This window comes from Sesamum indicum, linkage group LG10 (assembly GCF_026168435.1).
Source record: "Sesamum indicum cultivar Baizhima isolate 11 linkage group LG10, ASM2616843v1, whole genome shotgun sequence".
Taxonomy (NCBI): domain Eukaryota; kingdom Viridiplantae; phylum Streptophyta; class Magnoliopsida; order Lamiales; family Pedaliaceae; genus Sesamum; species Sesamum indicum.
In genome coordinates, this window is record NC_142666.1 from 7,025,122 (window position 1) to 7,035,559 (window position 10,438).

The 10,438-nt window shown below is 47.3% G+C and overlaps 1 protein-coding gene across 1 annotated transcript; it reads right to left on the reverse strand.

Annotated features, from left to right (window-relative positions):
* Positions 1-3,563: 3,563 nt before the first annotated feature.
* On the reverse strand, positions 3,564-5,174 carry LOC110012711 (uncharacterized). Its single transcript, XM_020697405.2, has 3 exons — positions 4,950-5,174; positions 4,346-4,818; positions 3,564-4,116 (listed from the first exon to the last, which is right to left on the reverse strand). Exons 1-3 carry the CDS (start codon positions 5,172-5,174, stop codon positions 3,564-3,566), a joined length of 1,251 nt encoding a protein of 416 aa, XP_020553064.2.
* Positions 5,175-10,438: the final 5,264 nt, after the last annotated feature.

The following is a 10,438-nucleotide window of genomic DNA, read 5'->3' on the forward strand; positions in this document are numbered from 1 at the left end:
ATGCACCGTCCTCCCGAGGGGTTTTGCGCTTTTTCTATCAAACACCTCGATGCCGGGCTGCGATTTCCTTTCGCTCCTCCGGTGGCCGCAATTTTGAATAAATTAAGACTATGCCCCATGCAACTCTCTCCCAACTCTGTCACTCATATCATCCTTTTTGTGGTATTGATGCAATTTCTAGACTTAGAACGCAGTTTTGACAATTTTTGGAGTTTGTACTCTTTCACCACATCTAAGCGATCCGGTAGTCGAGGTTTTTTCTATCTTTCGGCCAAGCCCGAATGTGGGTAATTGAGCGCCCTAAAGTCGAATGTAGGAGCCTGGTTAGACCGCTACATTTTCATTCGACCTCCTAGAGGTGTCTGGCCTTTTAAAAATGAGTGGACCAAATATAAGCCTGTCCCAGAAACAAGTAGAGGGGGGCTGGAGGGCGATCAGATAAGGAGTTTAACATTCTATAAGTACGTTCCCAAGAAGCTTCTCACTGAGAAGGTTTTGCAATTATCTGGGCTCTCTCCAGCGTCCCTCCATATCGAAGAGTCCTTAGGTGATTTTCTTCTTTTGGTCTCCCTTGCTTTCGTTGCAGTGCTCGCAATTGCTCACTTCTCTTTTTTTTTTTTTTTTGTTTTTGCAGATAGTATAATCATGAGCACGCGTACTGCTATGCGGAGGATTGCGGCCCAAAATAAAGCGAAGAAGGGGGGTGAGGTCGCGGGTCCTTCAGATCCGAAGGGGAAGGGAGGCGAGATCGCTGGTTGTTCAGACCTGCCTTCGAGCTCGCCTGCCCCGGTCCCTTCCAAGGCACTCGCAATTGCGCCCCCCGCCGGACAACAACCCATTCTGGTCGATAGTGAGGAGACGCCTTCGGCCCATGGTTATCTCGGCTATAACTCTTCGGAGTTAGAATTGAACTTGGACGAAGCCAGTGGCGACCATGGGGTCGACCAAGGACGCCAAGATCCTCCACCCGAGGAGCGATCTAAGAAAAGGAAGCGATCTCCGAAGAAGGGTCACGGGCCCAAGTCCAAGTTGGGGCCCGGCGATAAAGGCAAGGGGAAGGAGCCTGCGGAAACCTCTCACCCACCTCCTCCTAAATCGCATAGCCCAAGCGTGCTGAGCAGGATGGCTAAGGAAGCGACAGATAAGACCAGCGTAGACGAAGATCGGGACAAGTTTTTTAGAGTGGCACAGCTAGCCACATGCTGGGAAGAGAGTCGGGCGGCTCTTCGAGGTAATGTGCCGCCCCCCGAATGGCAGGATATGTCGAGTTTGTCCCTTTATGGCGAAGCAGGAGACGAAACTTTCGCTATCTACAACTCCTTCGTCTCCGTTCGCGATCAAGGGGCGCTGGTGACGAACAGCTCCATTCGGCTTGAGGAGTTCGTGGCTCACTCCATGGTCCAGGTATTCTATCAGTTGGCCGCTTTCGATCTTCTTTCTGTTTTCCTATTCACTGTATTCGATCTTGCAGGCCATGACCTTCCTCCGAAGTCTGAGTCTTAAATGCACCCATTACCGAATGAGTTATATTCAAACTGATCAGAAGGTGCAACATCTTAGGACTCAGCTGGCAGAGCAAGACGAGACAGAACGCAAACAGGAGGATAATCTGCTGGCACTGGGTGACGAGGTCCTAAAGCTGCGAGCCGAGCTCGATGCTGCCAAGAAGGAGAGAAAGATCCTCCGCTCCAAACAGGAAGTGGCTCTGGCGGAGGCCAAGAGGGAGGCATTCGATGCCGGGCGTGAGGCCAGCCTCGTAGAGGGCCACAAGCGCGGAGTGGAGGAAGGCCAAGCCGGTCGCATTCCGATCAAAGAATATCAGCGAGCCTTGGCCGGCTCCAGGATGTCCGCGGTTCATGATTTTTTGAAGACTGACACCTTCACGACCACTCTTGAGATCAAATCTGCGGACTCGTTCTCCAAGGGCTACGAGACCTGCCGGTCTCAGATCGAAAAGCTCGGTGGGTTTCACGATTCTTTTGACCCCAGCAAATTGGACATCTCCCTTGATGGCGATCTCTAGCCCTTGCCTCCGGACCCCGAGCTGAAAGATGAGTTTATGGTCCTGAGAGACGAGCTAGAGGCTGAAGCTGATGCCTGACCGATCCCGATCTTCTGATTTTGTAATAGGATTTGAGATAACCGATCTTAAATTGTAAATCCTAGGGATTCTTCAACTTGTAACTTTTTGCTGATAGAACATTGGGGTGTAGGTTTTTGATTGCCCCTGTACACAACATTTGATCAATGAAAAAAGTTTTTGATCTCTGAAACGTTGCGTATTTCATTTCTTTCTATCCATATAACATGTTTCTTTCTGTTCGAAGAATGCATGCCTTCTAACTGCATCTGCGATGTCTTTTTCTATCTCTGAAACGTTGCGTATTTCATTTCTTTCTATCCAGAATGCATGTCTTTTTCAGATCGCGACCTTCCTGGAAGTCTTTCAGATCGCACTTTTAGTTGGACGCGTCTTTTTCAGTTCGCGTTTTGTGTTGGATGTTTCTTTTTCAGATCGTGACCTTCCTGGAAGTCTTTCAGATTGCACTTTTAGTTGGACGCGTCTTTTTCAGTTCGCGTTTTGTGTTGGATGCGTCTTTTTCAGATCGCACTTTTAGTCGGATGCGTCTTTTTCAGATCGCATTACTGGACGCGTCTTTTTCACTTCGCGCTTTTAGTTGGATGCGTCTTTTCAGATCGCATTATTGGACGCGTCTTTTTCAGTTCGCGTTTTTGGTTGGATGCGTCTTTTCAGATCGCATTATTGGACGCGTCTTTTCAGATCGCATTATTGGACGCGTCTTTTTCAGTTTGCGTTTTTGGTTGGATGCATCTTTTTCAGATCGCATTGTTGGACGCGTCTTTTTCAGTTCGCATTTTTGGTTGGATGCATCTTTTTCAGATCGCATTGTTGGACGCGTCTTTTTCAGTTCGCGTTTTGTGCTTAGAGGGTTTGTATAGTCAGTGATAAGAGAAAAGTTGGGAGATAAACACACGAAGGTAAGCATAAAAAGGTATATACAGTTTTATAAATCATGTTGGACGAATTACAGCGGGTACAAATGCTTCAATCTTTGATATGCGTAACAATGACAATGTCTAATGTAGGACACGATTCTCCTAACCTTTAAAATATACAATTGGTAGCTCTCTAGATGCCCTCGAGTGCGATCTCTTTGTTGATGGGTCCTTCAGTTTCAGTGTTCGATCCCTTTTGTCGATGGCCTTTCACAGGCTCCTCGTTCGATCTGTTCGTTGGCCTTTCACTGGCTCCTTGTTCGATCTGTTCGTTGATGGCCTTTCACAGGCTCCTTGTTCGATCTGTTCGTTGATGGCCTTTCACAGGCTCCTTGTTCGATCTGTCCGTTGATGGCCTTTCACAGGCTCCTTGTTTGATCTGTCCGTTGATGGCCTTTCACAGGCTCCTTGTTCGCACTTCTTGTTCAAGCATAAAACTTCTTCAAATTCTGTATATTCCAAGGACGCGGTAGATCTCGACCTTGCATGTATTGCAGTCGGTAAGTGCCCTTCTTTCTGATCTCGATCACTTTGTAGGTTCCCTCCTAGGGTGGTTCCAGTTTTCCCACGTGTTTGGAGGCCTCTACCTTCTTCAACACGAGATCTCCTACCTGCAATTGGCGTGGTCGAATTCTGCGACTGTGGCTCTTCATCATCAATCCCTTATGATGCAAAATTCGAGCATATGCGGCCTCCCTCTTTTCTTCAATAACTATGAGGTCGAAGCTTCGCTCATTTCGGTTCGTCTCGGGTTCGTACTGCATGACTCTTTGCGATTCCTCCCCGATTTCTGCCGGAATGATGGCCTCGGTCCCGTATACTAGGCAGAAAGGGGTCTCGCCCGTGGTAGTTCGTGGAGTCGTGCGATAAGCCCACAAGACTCCAGGCAGCTCGTCAACCCACGATCTTTTGCTCTCAAGGCGCGTCTTCAAGTGTTGCAAGATCGTCCGGTTCGTCACCTTGGTCTGTCCGTTCGCCTGAGGGTTCGCGACTGCTGTGAAGTGCTGCGCGATCTTCAGTTCTTTGCACCATTCTGTGATCTTTCTGCCCTGAAACTGGGTGCCACTGTCAGATATCAATATTCTAGGTATACCGAACCTGCATATAATGTTTTCTAGATGAAGTTGATGACTTCCTTCTCGGATATCTTGGCCACTGCTTCTGCTTCTACCCACTTGGAAAAATATTCGACCGCCACAATGATGAATTTCTTCTGAGCTTGCGCGGGTGGGAAAGGTCCGACGATATCGATCCCCCATTGATCGAACGGGCACGCTATTTTGATTGGCACCATTGGGGTTGCAGGTGGTGTATCAGTGAGGCGTACTTCTGGCAGCTCTCACATTTCCTCACAAAGTTCTTAGAGTCTTCGACCAAGGTCGGCCAGAAATACCCTTGTTGCATGATTTTCTGTGCCAGCGATCTCACCCCTGAGTGATTGCCACAACTTCCTTCGTGTATCTCCCGCATTACGTAAAGGCCTCTCTCCTCGTCTAGGCATTTCAAGAGGGGTCCGTCAGCTGTCCTTTTATAGAGTTGACCGGCCAGCAGAGTAAATTGGGTAGCTCGAAATTTGACCCTCTTCGCGGCAATGGGATTGCTGGGTAAGGTACCGTCCCCGAGACACTTCACAATTTCGTTCTTCCAGGACCCCGTTTCTGCGACCACCTGGACCTCCGTTCCTTTCCATAGTGTCGATCTCTCGCGCACTAGTGCGGTGATTTTTCGACCTCGAATTTCATCCATTGCAGCTCCAAATTTTGATAAGGCATCTGCCTTGTCGTTCTCGGCCCTAGGTACCTGCGAGATGGAGCATTTCTCAAATTTACCCATTAGTTTTTGAACAATCTCTTTGTACTGGGTCATTGTTCTCTCCCGTGTTTCGTATGTTCTTTGAATCTGCAAGCGATCAGTTGGGAGTCTGTAAAAACCTCCAAGTCACGGGCACCAGTTTCATGAGCGAGCTCTAGGCCCAGCACCAGAGCCTCGTATTCTGCCTCGTTGTTAGTCACTGGGAATGAAAGGCGAGCCGCGACTTCAATCTCAATTCCTCTTGGTCCTTGGATTAATATGCCTGCTCTGCCATTGTTCGCGTTTGAAGACCCATCGACATGCAGCATCCATTTTAAACAGGACCGGTCGCCAGCCAGCTCCATGACGAAATCTACTAGCACCTGCGCCTTCTGGACTGTTCTGGGTTGGTATTCAATGTCGTATTGCCCCAATTCAACCGCCCACTTGATCAACCTCCCGGAGGCTTCGGGTCACGACATCACATGCTTGAGGGGGTGGTTGGTCAACACCACCACTTTGTGCGACTGAAAATATGGTCGTAGTTTTCGAGCAGTCACGACCAAGGCAAAGGCGAGTTTTTCCATCTCTGAATATCGTGATTCAGCCCCTTGGAGCATTTTGCTGACATAGTAGACTGGATTCTAGTTGCTACCTTCTTCCCTCACCAATACTGAGCTGACCGCATTCTCGGACACCCCTAGGTACAAAAATAATATCTCCCCTTCTTTCGGGTTCGCGAGCAGGGGGAGCCTTATGAGATATTCCTTCAACTCCTGTAAGGCCTGGTCGCATTCCGCGGTCCATGTGAAATTTTTTGCCTTCCTCAAAATTTTGAAGAACGGTAAGCTTCTGTCTGCCGATCGAGATATGAATCTGCTTAACGATGCGATCTTGCCCGTGAGCTTCTGCACTTCTTTGATCGATGTGGGCGACCTCAGACTCATTATGGCTTGGATCTTTTCAGGGTTCGCTTCTATCCCGCGTTCGCTAATCATGTACCCTAAAAACTTTCCACCTGTCACTCCAAACGTACACTTTTCTGGGTTGAGCTTCATTCCGTGCGACCTCATTATGTTGAATGCCTAGGAGAGGTCTTCCAAGTGATCCCGCGACTTCCTGCTTTTCACGAGCATGTCGTCCACGTATACTTCCCATAGTTTTTCCCAAGAGATTCCCAAACATTTGGTTTACGAGTCGCTGATACGTGGCTCCCGCATTTTTCAATCCGAATGGCATCATGTTGTAGCAGTAGATCCCCTTTTCCGTGATGAATGAGGTCTTATCCCGGTCTTCCTTTGCCATATGGATTTGATGATATCCTTGGTAAGCATCCATCATTGAAAACCTTTCAAACCCGGCGGTGGAGTCGACCATCAAGTCAATTCTTGGTAAGGGGTACGGATCCTTCGGGCAGGCTTTGTTCAGATCCGTGAAATCAACACACATGCGCCATTTTCCTGAAGATTTGGGGACTAGCACGGCGTTAGAAAGCCAGTTAGTGTATTGAATCTCGGATACGTACCCTGCTTTCAACAGTTTTTCGACCTCTTGTCTGATTATCTCGTTCTTGTCGCTTTCGAACGATCTTTTTTTCTGTTGCACCGGTCGAGCTTTGGGGTCGACGTTTAAGTGATGGACTATAACTCCTGGGTCGATCCCCGTGAAGTCCGAGGGGCTCTAGGCAAATATATCAACATTCTTTTTCAGAAATTCTATCATGGCCAATTCCTCCTCCATATTTACCTCTATCCGTGTGGTTTACCGGGCTCGTCCGGTACGAGCTGCACCTCCTTGTACTCTCCACTGGGCTTCATGTGCTCTGTTTCGTACGGTCGCGGCTCAGCATCTTCTTCGACCTTCTTTTTCTTTTGGCTAGGTTCTCCCTTAAGTGATAGATTGTAACATTTGCGCACCTCCTTCTGGTCGCTGACTAGTTCCCCCGTTCCGTTCTCGGTCGGAAATTTCATCTTCATATGATAGGTGGAGATCACAACTCTGAAAAGGTTTAATCCGGGTCTCCCTAGAATTACATTGTATGCGAAGGGTGTATCGACCACTAAAAATTTGACCATCAATGTTTTTCGTCTGGGAACTTCCCCCATTGATACTGGCAATTCGATCGTTCCCAGCAAGGCGACTTTGCTACCTCCAAATCCTACCAGAGGGGTCCTTACTGGCTCGAGAAAGGCATTCTCCAACCCCATTTTGTCGATCACGCTCTTGAAGATGATGTCAGTCAAACTGCCGCTGTTAATCAACACCTTATGGACCGTAAAATTCGCGATGTCTAGTCTGACTACCATGGGGTCGTTCATATTTTCGCTCTCCTTCGATCTGTCTGAGCTATCGAAAGAGATGGCCTCCTCCTCTTCTACCTTTAGCACGAACTCTCTCTCTCGGCTCGATTCCACTGTCCAAGCACGTCTTTTCCGCGTTCGGCCTGAGTCTCCGGAACTAGGCCCTCCAGCAATGGTGTATATTACCCCTTTCGTGGGTGCGTTGTTCCCGCCGGCCATGGTCCTGCCAGTTTTTGTGGGACCGGGGTTCTGATCCCGGTCCTGACTCCTCGACCTGCTTCTCCTTCCCTCATTGATCCTGCAATTTGGTGGAACACGGTCTCGGAAGTATCCCTGCCTGACCAGTCTTTCAATTTCGTCTTTCAACTGAAAACACTCCTCCATGTTGTGACCCTTCTCGCGGTGAAATTTGCAATACTTGTCCGAAAACATCTTGGATGGGGTGTATCTTGTGTGCCTCGGCCACTTCAAGACATCGGCGTTTTCCACCATCATTAAAGCCTTCTCCCGCGACATCGCCAGTGGAGTGTAGTTATGATATTTTGGAATATACTTTGGCTCCTTTTTCTTCTCTTGTTTCGGTTTGCTGCTACTGCCCTCTTGATTCTCTGTAGGTCGCCTGTGCGCGTGGTCGCGTTCTCTCCGTTCGAAGTCCTTCATCGCGTTCATCTCTTCCTCATCTATGTATTTTTGTGCTAACGCCATCAACTGTTCCACGTCGCTGGGCGGGTCGCTTGCGAGAGCGGACGTGAAGGGACCTTTTCGCAGTCCGTGGATGAGGATGCTCACAAGCATATCAACCCTCGATTCTCTCAGTGGTTCGACGTTCTCGAACAATTGTCTCCTCGCCGTTTCTTTTACCAACGGAGTTGTAGTTCTTCTTTCGTATTTCACGATTGCTTTCCGGCTAGCTTCTTCCATCATTCTCTATAGCTCCTCTTGGGTTAGGTGAATGGTTGTTCCTGTTCCCTTTCTAGGTGTTTCATCCTCCCCGGTGTTTCACCTCAATGAACCTTCCATTATGATAAGGAATTCTCAGACGTTCCCACAGATGGCGCCAACTGATCCGGGTCGAATTATTCGATCTCCTGAGACGATCTCACTGCAGATGGTCTAACTCTTCCTAACCAGATTTTGGGTTCCCTGAGAATAAAACACGAACCGTGAGCTCGTCGGGCACGTCCCCGACAATGACCCTCCGACGTTCAAGTTAGGTTGATCGAGAGAAATGTGTGCGATCTAAAAGTTCAAGCTCAATTAATGCATAACAGTTCCCTCAATAACGGCGTTTCTGGGTCTATTTATAGAACACAGCTAGACACTGTTGACTGGGCCACGTGGCCTTATCCTGCTGGCTCATGTTCTGATCGAACGGTCGTCATTGTCCGGGTCTTCGGTCAGTCTGTGCGGTCCGGATCGGGTCCTCTGCGACCTCCCCGCTACAGAACACGCGGATCTTGATCGCGAAATGACTGTAATGCCCTTAATGAAGGGTAATTTGGTCGTTTTGCAGGGGTGACACATGTATACCCATCAGGGTGCTTCCTCTTCTCGTCCCTCCCTTGCTTCTACTGGAGCTCTGTCTCCTCCTGAAGGTCTCTTTTAAGAGCCTAGAAGCGGTTCACTTGATGTTATTATCATTTCTGATTCTACACGCTTGCCGAAGAATGTCCAGAAACCTCTATTGTCCTGGTTGAGGCTGCTGGGCTTCCTTCTCGATGATAGAGGAAATTGATAAGGATGGATGATTCTGAAGATGAAGGTTATAAAAGCATCGACGACCTTCCTCTTCGTTGCTACCCTGCTCTCTCCTCTTGACTTACTGGATGAAGATGTTAAAGCTTAGATTTTGATTGAGTCTACTCAGGAGAAAGTTGTCGGTCCTCCTTGCAACTTAACAGAATTCAGTCAAGAAGATGCCCCACTTGTGGATACAAGCGTAGAAGCTCCAACTCAAGGTACAAAGGTAAGCCATGTGATAGAATCTGATGCTTCCTTGGGCTGCTTACCCTCTACTAGTGGTACTGATATTGAGGAAAGTGTTCCTCCTTCTGATGCTTAATTTCGTTTATGATGGCCTTGTGTGCCCTTAAATACTTTAAATCATGACTTCTATTATTGTGGAATTTGTGAGCAATTTTTGAACATGTTGCAATGTTGCAGCTACATACCCGTGTCAGAACATTTCTTGTGGAAATGTCATCCTATAATTGATGTGTTTAATGCAGATCTTATTCTAAGTGATAGGGTTTTTTGACATGTTAGAGTAAGTGCTCATAAGCCAATTAAATTGGCCTAAAATGTATTTTATTTGATAATTCAATTATATCATGTAATATTATTTTGAGTGAATAAAATGAGTATTCGCTTATTTTGGCATCCACTTTGTTGTGCTCATTTGTATGTTTACATTTTCTTACTTAAAAATCACAACAAAGCTTATAGACCAATTGACAACGGTGTAGTTGGGCCGTACATTAGATGGCTGTCATGAAACCAACTACCAAAAGGTTAAATTTGAAATGTTACAAGTCGAGGACCTCGAGAATGAAATCAAGAAGTGCTATGGAGACTTGCACTAAGAGTCGCATTCGAATTGGAGAGTACCGTGTTTCATCGGTGACAGACGTGGAGCGTCTATGATATCTTGGTGGATTGATTGACTAGGTGTCAAATCAATTGAACTGACTCACGAAGATCGTCGTATGGAAGCCTTGGAGGCTATGTCGGTATGACTCGAATCCCCAACTTCGGTAGTACGGGAGTAGTCCTCAAAATTGAGAAATCACGACAGTCACGTGCATACGATGACTGTATCTTGGGTTTGCGCGAGAGGTGGTTATGTCACAGACACGATCATCATAAGCCTCATCCATTGTAGTCGGGGTATATAGCAAAGACGGTGAGTTCCAATAATAAGATCCATCACTTGTCAGTATATGACAGAGCTATCTCCTATGCACTTGGAGATGCGTTAACGTTCTGTAAATCTGTGGCCACAATCGTTGATCGAATAGGAAACGGAGGTTCTTATGTCGAGATATTTGGCGTAACGCGATCTCAAGTATTAAGCATAGACGCCTAGTCCAGGATGGGAATCGACACCTAATTCCATGCCCTAGACTATGCAACTCAAGAGCCTAAATGTTCGCACAATAATTCACCTAGTCTCTAGTGTCATGGAACGTTGCTAGACGGCCATCCATGCTAACGGACTTTCTTGATTAAAGGTTAATCAAGATTTATTAATCAAATAGGGATTTAATCAATAATAATGTGACACTAGCCCAAGTCTAGCTGAAATGTAAACTTAAAGAGTCACACACAAA